This window comes from Corvus kubaryi, unplaced genomic scaffold (assembly GCF_017639235.1).
Source record: "Corvus kubaryi isolate FWS band 111438036 unplaced genomic scaffold, C.kubaryi_AGA036_p1.0 37398, whole genome shotgun sequence".
NCBI classification, from domain to species: Eukaryota; Metazoa; Chordata; class Aves; order Passeriformes; family Corvidae; genus Corvus; species Corvus kubaryi.
The window spans coordinates 4,231,792-4,250,284 of record NW_024581137.1 but is presented as its reverse complement, the minus strand read 5'-3'; the positions used below and the strand labels follow the sequence as shown (position 1 = coordinate 4,250,284).

Here is an 18,493-nt window from a genome sequence, read left to right as displayed (position 1 = left end):
GCCATAGATGAAGCTGGTGGGGAACTTCTGGTCATGAAAACTTCAAAGGATGGAGTCTTACCAGGTTCTCTAGGCAACTTGATTCAGTAACATGTTTTTTCTTATAACTAGCTGGAAACTCTCATGTTTCAGTTTACACCTAATGTCTATTATACAGCAGTGAACAGTCCCATTCCCTCTTCTTGATACCTTCTTGTACAGGAAAGCTGTTGGATTCTTTCTAAGATTCATTATGTTTTCCCCTCTGGCTAATTAAGTGTAGTTCAACAAGCCTGTTTTCATAGGGCACGTGCTCCAGTGTTCTAATAATCCTGGCTGGATTCTTCATGTTTGTGTTCGTATTTAAGTATATGGTGATCCTGATGCATGTTTTCTGATTTCTAAATATTCTAGCACTTGTGTTTTGGTTGGTTAGTTAGTTTGTTTGCTTGCTTTGTTTTTACATGGAGAAAAAGCATTGGCTTCATGGCACTGTGTTTTTGTTGTTTTGCTGGTAGAGGGTGAATGTACATAAGACTTTTTGAGACTTCATTTGCTGTACTGTCAATTGGCAAGGCAGATACTTGCATTCATATCGTGCATATTATAGCTGTGCTTACCATAGTTTAAAATACAGTGAACTGAATGCCTTATATCTTAGTGTTAGAAACCCCCTGAATCCTACTGTAAAGTGCAGGTACAAGGTGTTTATTTTTATGAGAATTTTGGAGTTCCATTACAGGACAGCCAGGTTTTTTACACACTTGCCTCCAAAATCTCAAATTCTGGCAGAACTAGAACAAAATACTGAGAGAGAGTATGGGTTAGGTCCAATTTCAGTGACTATTTTATCTTTCTTTTTTTCTATGTCCATTAAATGTCTCAGATCTTGTATCTTTTGTCAGTATGAAATTTTGCCATGATTGGTTTTCTATTAGCCTACCACCCAAGGTTCCTTTTTAACAACTTTTATTTTAATATGCTCTCTTCTGATTTGATCAGCAGGAAGGTTCCATTTATTTTCTTTCTTATCCATATATGTCATCCAGCTGAACTCTCAGGAGTTCTCTCTAACTCTGTCATCTGAGAATTTTCCTACAAACCTCACTTTCAGTTCTCACCTACCCTGTACCCTATATTTCCACCCATCTGTACTCTTTCAAGGTGTCTGTTAGACATTAAGAGATAAGGTCCTCTTCTCTATTAGTCTTGAGTGCTATCTGTATCTTTCTAATGCAGCTGGCTATGGTGTTTTCATCTTTGAACCAGAGCTCTTTTGAATAAGAGAATAAAAAGTCCCTTGCATCTCAGTTTTATGTCCTTTTTTCACTTGGTGTATATTGTTCTACAGTACAATATTATTACAATATGACCCACTCTTCATTCTTGCATATAATTGAGAAAAATAATAAATGTATTGCAGTGGTTCAAAACAGTAATTATGCGGTAGAAGGCAACATACATGTATGCATTAGTTGTTTCTGAATGAACCAAAATATAGCTTCAATAAATTTGTATTTCACACTATCTGTTTTTTTCTGGTGATTTGATTTGCAAACTAGTGACCAGCACCACTTAAATGAGTAGCCTCTTATAGTGTAGCTTCTGAATTGAATTTTGGTTCTCTTTTTTGAAGAGGCTGCAACAAAGCATACACAGGACTTCAGACAACTGAAAACTGAAAAGAAAAGGCTTGAAAAGGAGCTAAAAAAAGCACAAGTAAGGCTTTCCTTGTCTTTGGGTGAAGCTTCTTTAAGTATTTTTGGGGGAAAGAAAGGAAGCTATTAGTGTAAGAGATGCTGAAACAGTACATTTTTGGGGGGATATTGAGTAACTAAACATAGCAATTCACCATAAGAGAAAAATTTTCCAACTGAAGAATGACCTTTGAAATGTTGATTTAGATTTCATGCTCTTTAGAGTTGATGCTCTAAAAATATGTATGGCATAACAATTCTGTACTTCTTAATTTTATCAGGGAAAACTTGATGGTGTAATTAAAGAGAAGTGCAGAAAAGGTAAGTGTTTACCTTTGAATGCCTTCAGATTTGTATGTGATATTGTTCTATTTGAACATTTTCTTTACACCTCTTCTCTTTTTAATAGTTAAGCATGCAGAAACTCAGAGTTCAAGTGAAGACCTTGCAACAGATATAGACAAAGGTAAGACTTTTTGCAAGTCCATTCTCTGTGTGGAACCACTTGTTATGAATTTATTGCAGCTCTTCTGGAGTTGCATTTTTGGAAACAAAGGATACTGCCAAAGTGCTATAAGAGCAGATGTGGTTGATACAAGTAGGTTACACTGATGAAGGACCAATGTAATAGATTACTATTTTCAGTTTTGCAGTAAGGAAAATACTTGATTCATAAAAATGACTAGTGTACCCTGTGCATGTGTGAAGTCATCTGATGTGCAATTATAAAACAGAATGCAAACACTGAAAAAATTACAATCTCTCTGAAGCTCACTGAAATCATAAAGGACCACATAGGAGCGTAATCTGGTACAATTTCTATATGAGACTTGGTAAATCAAGTGGAAATACAAGAGGTATAGCTGTATCTTATCCTATTGACTTTTTTCCCCCCTAGTGATCTAAAATACATGCTACAGATTATCTGAATCTAATTGTAATGGAGCAAACTCCTTCAAAACTTCCTCTGAAGTACCGAGGCCAAACTTTAATTAAATTTTTTTTTTGTAGTCTTTTAAAAGGCTGGTACTGCTTTTGAACTGTTTAGATATTCTGAAGGCAGTTTTGAGGCAAAAGAACTTCACTGTTCTATTTCTTGCTTTGCAATATGTTTGTTGCAGAAATTAAATTTTCTGGAAAAGCCAGGCTATGTCAGTTTCTGTGTGTCTTGGCATATTTTTTACTTTTGGGTTGTACTGAATTGGTACCCAATTTTATCCTTTGATTTTTAATTAATGGCAAAATAGGAAAATTAATATCTGAGCATTAATTTGAGCTTCAAATAGCAGCAAGGAATTATTAGTAATGAGTAAATGTTAGTGTTGTTACTAGCTGTTTAGCAAAGTTTGGCAGGTTTTCCTCTTATATGCTGAAGATTTTTTAATATGCTTCTTCATAAAATAATAGCAGTTTGCTATGGCCTTTGACTTACGGAATTTGCATAAAAACAGTTCAGTTCCTGATCTTGGATTGTTGGATCTGATAGTTTTGGCATAAGTAGATGAGGTGCTTGTGTATTTTACTGAGGTTCTTCCCTCTCCACCTGCCCTTCTGTCTCTGAAACTAGGTTGTTTGACATCACCTAGCAAAGGTGCTGTTAGGACCGTAGACAGAGTCTCCTAGTGTTGTGGCCTGATAATTAATTCGGATACATGGTGGTATTACATGATAAGACTAAGATGAATTATTACTGAGTGAGCATAAATGTGATACACATCTTCCTAGAAGATTTTCTCCCAAGTTCATGTAAATTGATTAGTTTTACAAAGCTGTTTAATTTCACTAATGCTACATTTGAATCTGCTTTTACATTTTACTCTGGGGGCTGCTACAAGTTTTTGCAGTACTCCCTATAAAAAGGAAAAGCTAAAGCATTCTCCAGCTATTGCTTTAGACTGCTGTGTGGATATGGCCAGTACAGGATCCATTCCCTAACTGGCATCTAGCATTTTTCTTTCACTGAAGCTTGTGCCTTGTCTTAATTTTTGTTGTGAGCATTTTGTATTTTGTTGTAGGTATGTCTGTGTTCTGAGTAAAATGAACATAAATTCTTATTCAATTTTATCAATTTATTTTAAATAAATAAATTTTTTTATTTATTTATTTTAACAGGAAGAGTGAAGCTCTTGTTAGAAGAACTCTGGATGTGCATTGACAGTGCAACAGGAAAAAGAGAAAATGAGAAAAATGATCCTGTCTTAGGTACAATGGCATGCAAAGTCTTGAAATTTTCTTGATGCTCTCTCTTTTTCTGACCAAAAGGCAATATTGGTACTTTTCTTTCAGCTTCTATTTGGGATAAGGAATGGTCTGACAAAAGAACACGAACTGTTACGGACGGTAGGTTCCAGTTGGGTACTGACTGCATAACACTTTTGAAAGATTTAAATACTTTCCTTGGTGATTGTCTGGTCAAGTACACATGTGATTAGAATATCTGAAAATAATTTAAATATTAATTTGAATGGGTAAGTAAACTTGAAATTTGTAATTTGCTGTTGCAATCGAGAAATCAAATTCTTTTACTGTCCATAAGTCGTCAAAACTCATCTCATGTTTAAACTGTAATTACTATATCATTATGAACTCTGTAGTATATAATGTGAATGATGGGGCATTTGGGCTCTTTTTAGTCTGAAACAAATATGTGGTAACATAGTTGAATTATAAAGTTTAAGAAGCTGGTACCTCCATTTTCTTCATTGTAATGTGATATTCAGATAATAATAAAAAATAATCTGAGTAGTTATCCACATGCATATTCACAGCAAACTTGAACTGCTTTAACTTTACATAGCAGATATCATTTTCTTTCTGCACTTGAGAGTAATAGGTGCCTTGAAACTGCATTAATTTCTGTGTTGCGTCTCTGGAATGTTTTTATTAAGCTTTTTTGTTTTTTTCAGTTCCTCTATTACTTTGTTTTTTCTGTAACTAAATGTGTAGAGATACTGCCTAGGATAGGTTCCAGCTGCATAAAGAGCTTTGAAGATAAACTTTTCAAAGACCCTGTTAAGTCTGAAAATTTGCTACTACTGTAGATCCCAGTGAATCTGGCTTCAGATGTGTTCCAGTGAAATCCACTTAAGGGGGGCCAAAATATAAGGACCAGCTCATAAACCTGTTGATCAACCTTACTTCCATGAGTTTAGTGCAGCAGATACGTAACTTCAGCTCCAAAACTGAGCTGGACACTTGTGCCCTGCAATTCTGAATTTAATGTCTTGATCAAGGGTCAAATGACAAGAACAAGCACAAGAAACTGAAGAGTTTGAAATATATGTGATTTTAGGGCTATCAGGTTCCAGAGTAATCTCTTTGCCATCCACCAAAAGAGGAACTTTAGATTCCAGTAGTTCTGTCCCATCTTTCCTATTCAAATCTTTGCAAGGAAGCTACAGTTCTTTCATAAAAGGAAGCAATTATCTGTAGCAGTCTCTTCTAGCCAGTCCTTCTTTCTGCCCACTTCACTGTGGAGAAAATTCTAAGCTTAGAACATGCTTTTGTTGAAATGGTTAGTTATCATAGAAATACATCTTCCGTTCTGTTACTGGTTTGGTTTTTTCCCTCTTCAAGCCTAGAACAGCCGTCCTGTTGTTCACCCTCTTATGAAAGTGGCCATTACCTTGAATTCATAATAACAAAGTGCTTGTGTTTACAGGTGCAATCTTCTAGGAGAAAAGGGATCTTAGTGAGTTTGTCCTAACTTCTTGTTCCATATTATAATAGTTTCAACTTAGAGAGCAGATCAGTTTGATGGCAATATCTTTTCCAGAGAATTTCAGTTCATCTGCTGCCTGGATCTAACCTTTCAGAAATGTACTTCTTTTGATAGATTTCTTCATACATTCAAATGTGCTGTAAAATACCCAAAGCTTTGCATTATGATCAGTGTCTTCTCTGTTCCGCTAAGGTTGATGCCACTTTGAATGATTTTCTTGAAGAATGTGTTCATACATGAAAACTGGAAGACTCGTGAGGCTTTCCAAATGTGCTGTTGTGAAAGCATCATAGGATAATGGGGGTTTGCCAAACTTAATTTAAAAGCATTTGGTAGTATTGTTACAAAACTACCAGTAATAAAGTTGACAACACCTGTGTCTGACCATCAGACCAGTAACCTTAGGACATAATCTAAGGCTAATAAGCCATTGATGGTTTTTTAGTCTTTGGAAAACCCTCTCTTAGTTTGGCCATAAAATCACCTACATTGTGAATAAGCATTTAAAGAAACATTTGAAGAATGTTGCAGCTGGTTGCTGAATATTTTGGTTATTTGGGTTCTCTAACATGTTCTGTTCATATGTTATGGTGAGATGAACTGAAGGAACATGCTAAGACCATGTCTGTGAGGAGCCAACCCTCTTCAAGAAGTAGTCTGTAACTGGGTTCTGAGCTAAATTTGGCTTACTACTGAGCTATACCCTTTTTATCTGCTCATCTTTTTTGTTTGGGGATGCGGGATAGGGGAGAAGCTGCATGTGGATCTTAAAAACAGAGATGGAAAGGAGCACACTGGAGTTGTCTGCTTTAATATCAGATAAAAGGAGATAAACACAGTGGTATTATATGTAAAACACAAAGATGAGACTGAATCCCCAGGGATGGATATATGTGTTTTATGGTCTTGAGATTTAAGTCCATAGAACATGAATGCTTTGAGAAGCAGACCTCTCTTCTGTCTTTAAAACCGTATGAAAATCTCTCAAGATAACGCCTTGAGATATAATGTAGAATTGCATATTTAGTTTTGGGTATGCAGTGTTCACCATAGTTCTTTGTTTCAGGTCATGGAATATGTGGATTTGCTGTCTCAGAAAACAGAATTTGTCTGTAACTTCAAAGAATAGCTAGTGTATGAAGCATCCTGAAATTCACATAATTGGAAACAGGTTGAAAAATTCTGCCTTGTCAGGGCATTAAAAATTTTCTGTGGAGGATTTTTTTTCTTGGAGAAACACCATTTGTTTTTGAGAAATGTGCAGTTGCTACTGCCAGGCATCTACAATCACTGTGCTGATTATGATGAGGGTTTGCTGTGAATCAGATGAGGTTCTATGGCTAGATTAATTATTTTTATAAAATACCACATCTTAATCTAGTCCTTCGTGAGAGGAAAAAACCACAAGACTTGTTTCAAAAACTTGCTTTGTTGCTTGGAGTGCGGAGAGGACAACTTGCAATGGTGAATTGCCTTGCAATGTGGACAATCAAGAGTAAAGTTTTGGGTTTTAAAATTCAGTTTGCTTAGTACCAAGGCAACCCACGTTAGCATTGGATCACTTATTTCATCTCTGCTTCTTTCTCCACTCTGCATCAAGAAGGTATTTCAAGTAGTACATGATAGATTTTGGTGCTGTTTTCAGATCAGAGTAATCTTAATCTTCTCTCAGAAGTGAGAGAAGGCAGCAGTTTAAGGGTTTGAAGCTACATGAACTAGATTTCAGGTTGTAGATTTCAGGAGAAAACTTAATCATTTCACTGACTCACATGATGAACAAGAGTGCAATTCCCTGGATAAAGTAAAATTTGTCTGCGAAATACGATCTTTGAGAAGATCCTTACAATGAGATGGACTCAATATTAGTAGGGCTTTTCCTGGACCTGAGGTTGAGGTCAAGGTGTCAAAGAGTTGACACTTCCAGTAAAGAAACTTACTTATGCTGAATCTTTAAAAATTGCTATGACAACTCTTCCTACAGATAAATGGGTAACTATGAGAAAAGTATCTCATTCCTAAAGCAATGCAATTATCAGGGACTGGGTTGGAAAGGGTTGAGTAGGGAAGTTTGGAGAATCTTAGTTATTCAGAAATTATATCTTTGATCCATTTTTCAGAGGAAACTTTTAAACAGACGATATGTATCAATATTCTTGGATGTGATGTAGGTGCATGTCTGATTTTGAGAGTATAGATAGGATGTAAAGTTCCTAATAACATAGTACTATTGTGTAGTTCACTGTGAAAAGTAAACTTCCTAATAGTCTAATTGGAGTTCTTATGGGGCAAAATATGTAATTGTGTTGCTGCCCACTTCAGTGCAGGGAAAATTCTGAGCTTTGAAATGATTGGCACAAAACAGAATGAAAAAAATCTTAAGAGAGAACCAGCTTCTGAATTTTCCTTATTTTCTTTGTTTCTCCTTGTCAAATATCTCCTTTTCCCTTAGATCATTTAATGGAACTCAAATTGTAAAAAGAATGTAGGTTTTTCCTGAGAAAATTTAGAACATCCTGGAAGCTCTATGTGACTGTGGCTTGTAAATGGTTTTATACAACAATGTATTATCTTAATACTTACAAGATGTAAAGGAGATGGGAGAGCATACTTCTCTTTGGTGAAAATTATGTGCTAGGGCCCTTCAGGCTGATCAGTTTCTCCCTCCTCCTGGTGTCCAGTGCAGCAATTGAGATTTTGAGATTTTTACATGGAGTTGCTACATGAAGTGACTGAGATGGTGTCAGGGTTTGACGCTGGCTAAGCACCAGACACCCACAAAAAAACCATCTACTTATTTTCCTCTGCTATAGCTGAGCAGAAAAGGGGGAATTGAAAACTTCATTTTCATGAGTTGAGATAAGGATTATTAAGAAAAAAAAAAACACCTTAAGGCAAAACAGGTTCAAAACTTAAACAGTATAAGGAAGATTTATTATTAACAGAATTAAAATTAAAAAGGGTAATGAGAACCAAAGCAAACATTCAGAACACCTTTTTTTTCAGTCCCTCCCTCTTTCCACTGACCATGCAAGGAAACAAAACACGGAGTTTTGGTCAGTATTTCACCTCTTAAAAGTCTTTCTTCAGTATGCTTAAGGAAAAGTGTTTCTTCTGCCATGCTGTGGGATCCTTCCTATGGGAGATAGTTCTTTGCAAACTTTTCTAGCGTGGTTTTAACTTCCACAAGCAGCAGTCCTGCCTGAACCTGCTGCAATGGGAGTCCCTTCCACAGGCCAGGCAGTCTTCCCACAGCTGCCTAGCATGGGTCATTTTAGTTCATGGGGTTTAATCTTTTAAGGATGAGCTATTCTAGTTTGGAAGCGAAGGCTCTCTTCCTCTATCTCTGAAAGCAAGGGTCATCTCTCTCTGTTAGAGTTCTTCACTAGATTACAGCTTTTTTAGTATCCACGTGCTCCAGTGTGAGTACTCTTCTTCACAGGCTGCACGTGGATCTCTGTACCCCTCACGCACCTCATGAATTATAGGGAAACAAGTTTGTTGTGTTTTAGTCCTCACCACAGCTTGCAGGAGAATCTCAGCTCCAGCGCTCGGAGCACCTCTTCCCTCTCCTTTTTTTTCACTGACTTCGGTGCTGCCATGTTGGTTTTCCTCATGTGTCCTCACTTTTCCTCTGACTTGAAAGAAAGTTGGTGTCTTTAAATTGCAGTTGAGAGGCTGATCTTGTCCGGGCTCCACACTGGGGAATTGCTCACCATCTCTTGCTGCTGGCCACGTGGTCTCTACTGGCACCACACAGCAGGCCCTGGCCATATGGTCCTTGCCAGCACCACATGGGGGGCTCTGGCCTCAGGAAGGCCCCAGCTGCACGGGCCCCGGCAGCCACCTCACCACCCCTCAGGAGAAGAAAGAAAGAGTTTCCTGTGGTTTTTCCTTTCTTGAATATGCCATCACAGAGGCATTACCAAGTTGTCTGATTGGGCTAGTAACCTGCCCATTGTCAGAGCCTTCAGCAATTGGCTCTGTGCCAGACATAGAAGTTTCAAGCAGCTTTTCTCCCGCCCCCATGAAAATCCACGCTGTGTTAAATGAATACAGATGGATCTTTGAAATAGGGTTATTGATCAATTTTTCTAATTTAGTCCTTTGGTGGAGCTGATGTATTAGAATGTGCTTAAAAGTTTTTGATTGCTGAGGAGGTTATTTTGACCTATCAAGTTAAAGTAATATTTTTGAATATGATACTACCATTGATGTTGCTTCAGGAATGTCTGTGCAAGTTCTAGTAGTGGATTAACACAACAGTAATGAAGCACACAAGTTATTTCTTTCCAACAGAATGCAAATTGTGCCAATTAAATTAATACATACCCTGCTGAAAACCATTTTGTGCATGTGCTGTTCTTTCTACTATGGGATGGTATTGTGACCTGCCTCTGAGCCAGGGCAACCAGATTTGTTGCTAAAGGATCCCTTGTGGTGCATTAAAGTAGAAAAACGCTAAGTAGATATAACAACAAGTTTTATTAGAACTGCTTTGAGACCATAAATGGAAAACACTGTAATGGATTGGAAAGGGGTGTATAGCTGTTCTGAAGTGCATAATCACCCTAAGAGAGGAAAACTGGAAAGAAAAAACAGAGAGGAGAAAAGGCAAAGATAACCACCACCTGTGGCTCCAGTGCCAAGTGAGTGATTGTGGTCTGTGGTTGCGATACACAGTGGGAGTCCATCAGAGGTGGAAGCCCGCATAAGCATCAAAAACTGGGGTTTTTATAACCCTCATTCTTCCAGTTAACACCCCAATACCTCCTCCAGGAGGAGTTCTGGATGTGTACAGTCTTCTTTCTAGAAGATCCTGGAAGTCTGGCAGTGTCAAGCAGGGGTGTGAGAGTGTGTGTTCAGTGGCTGGAAGAAGTTTCTGAACAAAGGTTCTGAGTAAAGTTTCAGAGTTTTGCAGTGGCTCGTGATGCATGAGGGAAACAAGCATAAAAAAATCCCTACCATACCTCTGCAGTTAAATTGCTTTACAGCAGTTGCTCCTTTAAATCTAAACTAGCTTGTTTAAGGCAAAATTTGGTCACAAGATCCAAGTGGTTCACTGCAGATGGTACCCATGCACAGAATAGGCTTGATCTCTTGCTTGAATACTGTTGATTTTGTGTCCAGTAGTGTTTGTGAATGCTGTAAACAAGATCATATAAGAATTGCAAATACTACAGAGTAGTTTTTAGTTCCATGTGACACACTGGAGTTTTAGGATTGTTGATTTCTATTGTCTTATTTGAGGTAATATTTTCATTTTATAAAATCATAGAATTTAAATTTCAGGAAACTGGGCCATCTTTTCCCTTTTTGAAGTATTTAGCACAATTATAATAAATTTAAATTATTTGTCTTTAGACTTTCCTGAATGAATGTATTTTGACTGCATAAGAAGTGAGTTACTGTATAATCACAGAATCACAGAATAACAAGGTTGGAAGAGACCTCCAAGATCTTCGAGTCCAACCCATGTCCTAACACCTGAACTAGACTATGGCACCGAGTGCCATGTCCAGTCATTTTTTAAACACATCCAGAGATGGTGACTCTATAATAGTATAAACTATTTGAAAAGTATCAAAAGATTTGAAAAGTAACAAAACACAAGTACAATGCAAAGAATCACACAGAGCATTTGGACATGCTTTCTTGTTGTTAGAATAACTGTGTAAAACTGTATAGTTGACATCTTGGAAGGGTTGTCAAATGCTCAGTATCTTTCTCTTAGTGGTTCAGACTCCTTTGTGCATAGGTACATTGTGGGACTTTTTTTATTAAGGGTTCAGCTCTGACTAAATAATATCATTAAAGACAAAATCTTGTGTGATTAGACTCAATATTTAAGTTTAAAGAACAAACAATTTAAAAGCATATGCATATTAAATCATAAACTAGAAATGTAGCTAAGAGCTCCCTTGCTGTGTTTATGTCAGGGTATAATTGTAACTTGCCTGGAAGTACAGCTGCTGGCTGAAACCTGCAAGTTGCTTTAAGCTGAGAATTACAGCCTAAGTTGGGAATGTCTGTGCATGGTTGTCCTGCTTTTCATGACTATGAGTTACTGGGCAAAGACTGAAATAAACCATAGGGACCTTCAATCTTACCAGGAATGGCCCTTCCTGATAGGAAAAACTGGGAATGTTTTAATGATCTTAGTCAGAAAGTGTTTGGGGAGAAGCTCTTTGCACACACATGTGAAAAAATAATTGTAAATAACAACATCACATTTCTATAAGGAAAGCATTTCTGAAAGTGACTACGATCTTCTATGGAAACATCACTTGAAAATATGGTATTACATTTTTATTACTATTATATATTATCTCTGTAAACAAAAATGGGAGAGGAAAAATTCTTAACAATATTTTTCTGTCTTAGATACTGTACAAATCCACCAAAAGATCAGGAAGTGTGATGGTAAAACGCTACCTTGGTGTTCTTCAGTGGAAAGTGCTGTAAAGCAAAATTCTGTAACAGCAATGGTAATTCAAACAAGTACTGAGCCTTTTGGAAATGACTGTGCTGAGAGCAGGACTCCTGAAGAATGTCTGCACGGTGGTGAGGATAAAACTGTAGATGTGATGATACAGACAGGAAGGGAGCACAGCACTTCAGGCTTCTCCGATCAGGAGCAGAGGGACCCAGGTGAAAATGTGATCGATATATTGAATTGGGCCAGGCCTCTTCCTGCTCTACTTTCTCCAGTACAGCTTTCACCACTGACTACACGGGTGAGTTTCAGGATGCATCTGACTTGGTACTTAACTTGGTCTTAAAATTACTGAAGAAATAATGATTTTATATTACTGGGCTTTTTTTCCCTTTAGTATCAGTATTAGTTATTCATGCAATTAAAGGGTCTCTGTGTGTTTAGATCCATATGGATACTTTTCTTACCTTGTAGCATACTGCCTGTGGAAGGGAGCAAAACCATAATTTTCAGAAGTACGTGTGTCATGGTTTAACCCCAGTCAACAACTAAGTACCACACAGCTGCTTGCTCACTTTCCCACCAGCATGATCCTGAGGAGAATTGGAAGAGTGAAAGTGAGAAAATAAGTTGGTTGAGATAAAGACAGTTTAATAGGAAAAGCTGTGCACGCAAGCAAAGCAGAAGAAGGAATTCATTCACTCTTTCACATGAGCAGGCAGGTCAACAGGGCTCTGTCATGCGTAATGGTGACTTGGGAAGATAAATGTCATCACTCCAAATGTCTCACCTTTCCTTCTTTCCCTCTCTTTATATGGTCAACATGATGTCTTAACAGTATGGGATATCTCTTTGGTCAGTTGGGGTCAGCTGTCCCAGCTGTGTCTCCTCCCAGCTTCCCATGCACCCCCAGTGCCCTCACCAGTGTGGCAGGAGGAGAAGCAGAAAAGCCCTTGACGCTGTGCAAGCATTACTCAGCAATAATGAAAATGTCTCTATAGTATTAACACCATTTTCAGCACAAATCCAAAACATTCCCCCACAGTAGCTACTGTGAAGAAAATTAACTATCCTGGCCAAAACCAGTACACAGTCACCTATGTCTCAGCTTGCTGTCATAATTTCCCTATGGTGCAGACTTGAAGTCCCAATTTGTGTTCAATATAAGCATGGCTTTCATAGCAAAATTCCAGAGATTGAAAGTTAAATGCTACTCAAATGATCTTTTCCAGTAAGCTTAGAATGCACAGTGGTAGATAAAGAAGTCTCTTTCTTTTTACAGAGGTAGTTTCATTTGCTATGAAGAAAAATGATGGAGTAGGTTGTAATTTTGTTGACCAGCCTTAGTCTCTCAAAACCACTGCATGTCAGGGCCTTAAGTGTACTTGTTTAGAAAAGTAGGTCTTAAAACTGATACCAGGGTTTAGATTATTAACTTTGTTTTTTGATTGAAGGGTATGTTGTTTGGAGAAGTCACAGGTTCCAGTGATGAAGAAGATGATTGCAGTACTTCTGCAGTGAAGGATATTTTACAAGAAGACCAAGTTCAGCCTCCGAGTTGTAATGTAATCAGCCCAGGTGATGAGTGTAACAGACAGAGCAAATCATGTGAGCATGGTTTTGATGCAGAAATCTCACTTAATCTGAATTGGAATGAAAAGAATATTTGTATCAGTCCAAAGATGTCAAGCAAGGAGGAGAAAGATGCTGAAAGAAAGCAAGCTGAAGGTGCTACTTTAATTACAAACATGGAAACTAACAAAGATTGTTTGGAGGAGAATTCTGAGGATATGGAAACTGAGAACAGAGAACTATCTGGAGCAACAGCACACGAATTGGAAGACGTGGAAGAACAGAAAGGAGATAGTGAGGACGTGCACAGTGAAGAGGGAGATTCTTCAGCAGATTTTATGTTACAAAGTTTCAAGCCTCAGAATCAGATAGAAAAATGTAGTGTGGTAGAGCAAACAGAGGAGAATGTAACCTTAATTAGAGCTGTTGATAATGAGAGTACACATGAAAAATGTGGTGAATTCGTGAAAGCAGAGAAAGAGAGATTATTAGCACAGAGAGAAACTCCCAGAGAACCATCTGTTCCACAAAGTATTACTCATTTGCTATCTGAACAATGCATTCTGCTTCAAAGCGAAGATTCTGAGGAAAAATCTGATGTGTTGATAGAAAATGAAGTGGTTGAAAATAAATCAAAAAATGTAACCGAAGTAACTAATATGGCTGGAGCTATTGAGATCTCTGCACACTCTCAGTGCTCTGAAATAAAATATGACAGTGAAGAGATTCTGGAGAAACAACATATGCAAACAAAAAACGAAGTGAACAGAGAATGTGAACCAGAGACTGTTGAAGTCTCTAGGCATTACTTACCTGTATCTGCTACTGAAGGAATCAGAAATTTATTGTCAGTCTTTCCAAAAGATGAACAGCTCAAAATTGAAGACATTAATATAACCAAAGCTCCAGCTATTGAACTAGCTATGAAATTTAACAGAGAAAGTGTTCTAGAAGTAGCTGAATTGTCAGAGCAACTCCATAGTGCAGAAAATGTAAAACTAGTAGATATAAATGAGGGGGTATATTTAGAAAGCAAATCACATCAGGAGGAAAATGATACCAATTTATCTCAAAGGAAGTCAGACTTGGAAAATATACTTGCACTACCAAAGACAGCGTGCATTACTGATGAAGAAAGCAGTGTAGCTAAGTGTGAATCCTCTATGTTAGATTTTACAGAAGTGAAAGGTGAAATAAAGCAATCTGAAAACTTACGTAATACGTTAGAATGTGGGCAGTCCAAATCTCAAAACTTTAGAGTGTTTGAATCTCAAGAGACTGAAATCAAAGTTAATCCAGAAGATTTTGGAGGGGAAAGCAGTGAGTTATTAGCAAGAGGGGATGCTATTGAATCTATCTTAGTAGAAAGTAATCCTACTTCTCAGGAGCAGTTTGCAAAATCTCTGACTCGGCTCTTGATAACTGAAAATGTTAGATGTGATGAAATAGAAGGGAAATTAAATAAACAAAGCAAGGAATTGATGACTGAAACTTGTTCCAGTTCATTGAAGTGGGAAAAGAATGTTGTGAAGAAAAATAATATTTCAGAGATCATCTGCCAGCCTACTTCAGAAATGGATTATAGAAGTGGCTTGGCTTTTTCTACTCAAAAGGACTTGGAGGAATGCTGCATAAATAATGAGGAAACCAATTCTCCTCTGCGAGTGGGAATTGGTGTGGAATCCACAAGACCTCCTGATCTAAATTTCAGTCTCCAGAAAGTTGTTGGTTTCCTCGAAACTAATTTCGCAGGAAAGGCTGTTTTTTCTTGTACTTGGGAAAAGAAGGAACATACAAATTCTATTACAAGTAGTACATTTGACTGTTCTTCAGAAAACTTAGAAGAGGGTGCTGCGATTCTGTCTGCTGAAAAAGTCAATGTGGGCAAAGAACTGGGCTGCCCTGAGAAAGAATATGTACACAAAAATGAAGCAAAAACTTCAGATAACGAGCAACCAGTAGATAAAGAACCTCAGGCAGCTGTTAAATCACAGCTCATGTATGCAAACTCTTATAAGAAGAACGCTTTTCTCCTCCAAAAGTTTGATTGTCAAGAATCAGGATGTAGGAATTCTATGTGTAAGGTTAGAACAGATCCTTCTAGAACTGGTTCACTGACAGGTGGGGGAGAGAGTAAAGAACTGAATAGTTTTGAGGGTTCTGGGGAAAATGCCATAATAAGGTGTAAAAGTGATTTTGATATGCCAGAGCAGAGCAATGACTCTGAAGAGAAAGACTGTTGTATACAAAAAGTTAGGTATGTGAAGTGTTCACAATGTGTTCCCATGCTCAGAAACAAACTGAGAGCTTCCAGAAGAATTGCAGTGGATGCTCTGGAAACTGGTGCAATGGTTGATGCTGATTACCAAGTATGTGAGCTTCATTCAATGATGCATCCAGGAAATACTTTCACAGTTAGCCACCTAAAAGCAGGCACTGTGGTGGATATGGATACACATTGCAAACCAAACAGCTCTGGAGATACTTCAAATGAGTGGTCAGGTGTGACTGGGGAAGGTTATCCTGAAGATTCAGCCTCTTGGAAAAGGGAGTGTATATTACTAACCTCTGAAAATACTGAGAGTGCTAATGAACTCATGGTGGAGTCTAACATAGCTGGATGCATCAGTCATGGTGAGGAAAGTCTATTAAAACCTGGAACATCAAAAGAAAGCCCTGTGATGCCAAATGCTTCAAAAAGTAGGTTACCACTATGCAAGATCTTAAGCAGATTCTCAGAAAATTGCAGGCTGACTGTAAAAACCAGTAAATTAAATACAAGAATGATAGCACTTGGCAATTTCTTAAAAGAAAATGATTCTGCAAAAATTCAGTCAAATGGCGAGCAAAGTCTATTACACAGTGTTGATATGGGGGTCTCAGTGTTTGAAGAGTATCATAATAATCAAACTTACACTGCTTGCAACATAGGAGAAAGCAGCACTGATGTTGTAATAGATAATGGTAGAAAAAATATTTTACTCAAGTATCTTCCAAATCCAGCCCTCTCTGATGTACAGTGCGGTTGTCAAACAGTTGGGCAGCTCTCTGAACCACAAAAGACAGTATTTGAGAACTTACGTATGGTGGAATCAGAGTCTTGTGCTCTCAAAAGGAGCAGTAAATTGAAGTGCAAAGAGCAAGAACCATCTGAAATCTTGACTGTTTCTACCAAGACACCTGCCCAAGTAATGCATACCAAGCTATCAAAGAGACTGTTTCAAGGTAAAAGAAAAACAAAGCCTCTTACTCAGCCAGTTCTTGAAAATGCTGATACTTCTGTGCCAACAAAATGCTCATCTGTGATGATAAATAAAATCAGGGAAGAGATAGGTCCTCCTCTGCCCCCCTTGCTACTGCCTCTGATTGCTACTCCTCCAAAAACTGCCTGTACGGTGTCCCCAGTAATGTCTTCTATAGGTCAATCCTCTTTGCTTTCTCCTCTTGATGACCTGATATCCCCACTATGCAAAACTCCTGTTCTTCCTCTCATGTCTCCATTAACAGATACTCCAGCAGTAAAATCTGCTCTTTTATTTTCTCCTCCCTCACCCTCAGAAATGGCAGTAGGTAGAAGGATTCGCTCCTCACCTTTGAAATTTTGTACTTCCATTCCAAAGCATGCACTTCCCGTTCCAGGAAGATTTCCTCTCTTTGCAGCAGTTAGTGCTGGCCCAGGTGCTCCTCAGGAGAACTCTGTGAAAATATTGGACACTATGTATCCAGAGCTATCTGCAAGGGCAAGGACACTAAACATTCTGAAAGGCAATATTCAGCTTAACCGATGTGCTTTTTCAGACAGCCAAAGTTTGCCAGGACCTGTGTCTCAAATAGGTGGATTTAAAGCAATTACATCTACATCAACTGCTTTTGTTAAAGCTGGGAGCAATTTGAAATCTGATAGTAGCAAAGATGAAGACAAAGATGTGCAAAATCAGCAACTGTTTTCAAGGTCATCAAATCATCTTGGAAAAAGGCCACTATTGCACGTATCTATGCCAAAAAGTGCCAAAAGACTGAAGTTGGACAGTGAACCATCAAGGATGGAGCCCAGTGATATTACTGCTGTCAGAAATACTAAAAATACCATCTCGGAAATGCAAGAGGCTTTCCGTGGTCAAAGCTATGAAATCAGTGATTCATCAAACAGTTCCAATTTAGAAGAATCACTACCAGTAAAGAAGAATCCTGATTGCCAGAAAGTTTCTTTGGCATTAAAGAAAGTTGCTGAATCCTGTTTTGACTTGTTACCAGTTATTAAAGGTCATCTGTATGTTGGCAATATCTCAAAGATTCCAGTAATGAGAGATGAAGAGAGAGAAGTTGTCTATGAATTTGGTATAAAAAACAAGGTAAGTAGCATAATTTTAAATTTTATGGTTTAATAATGACTTCGATGCAGATGGAAAGAGTATAAGTTTGTAGTATTTGAATTCTCAATTGTTCTGGCAATCTGCAGTGCAAAAGTGTAGTCTTGAAAGGTTATTAGAAATCTAAATATGTGTAACCTAAGAAAATACAGAACTGCACAAGAAATTACTGTTCAGTGGTGTCCAAGATGCAAAACTGCATTTATAAATACATATGCTTTTCTGACATATGCATAAACCGCTTTATTTTGCAGCACTTTTTGAAGTGGATAGTATTAACATTTGTAGGAGTTCCTCCAAAATTACTCTAATTTTTTAAATTAAAAAAGAGAAACTTCACTGTATATACAATACAGGCATATAATTTTGTTCTGTGTTTACCTTTATTATTCTACATCAGGTAATTAAATTTAATTTTTTTTGGAAAATTCTTCCCTTATTTTATTTCTCAGAACTTCCTTATCATCAGTGTTGAAAAATTTCACTTCAGTTACCATCTTTCTCATAGATAATTTGTAGTCTACAGCAGAGCAATTCACCAACTGATACATGGCAGCATTTTGTCCTGTTACAGTCCTTGTAGGTAATTAAGTTCTCCTCAGAAGCTGCTACCAAGATCTCAGGTCGTCTTTGTTAGGAGTTGTCAAGTCTGGTAACTTCACAGAAGCAAGGCTTGTAGCTTTTATGTTTCCAGGTCCAGCCAGTAGCAAGGCCAAGTACA

General features: G+C 37.7%; 1 protein-coding gene across 5 annotated transcripts in view; it reads left to right on the top strand.

Moving 5' to 3' along the window:
* The window catches only part of ICE1 (interactor of little elongation complex ELL subunit 1), a 44,911-nt gene that overhangs the window by 14,244 nt on the left and 12,174 nt on the right, over positions 1-18,493 (top strand). For 4 of the 5 annotated variants that reach the window (XM_042044188.1, XM_042044190.1, XM_042044192.1 and 1 more), the window contains 7 exons: positions 1,616-1,698; positions 1,958-1,997; positions 2,086-2,142; positions 3,789-3,878; positions 3,963-4,016; positions 11,779-12,131; positions 13,285-17,754. In XM_042044188.1, coding sequence (XP_041900122.1) covers positions 1,616-1,698; positions 1,958-1,997; positions 2,086-2,142; positions 3,789-3,878; positions 3,963-4,016; positions 11,779-12,131; positions 13,285-17,754 — 5,147 coding nt within the window. The remainder of the gene's footprint in view (positions 1-1,615; positions 1,699-1,957; positions 1,998-2,085; positions 2,143-3,788; positions 3,879-3,962; positions 4,017-11,778; positions 12,132-13,284; positions 17,755-18,493) is intronic. The other variant, XM_042044189.1, reaches the window with a different exon arrangement.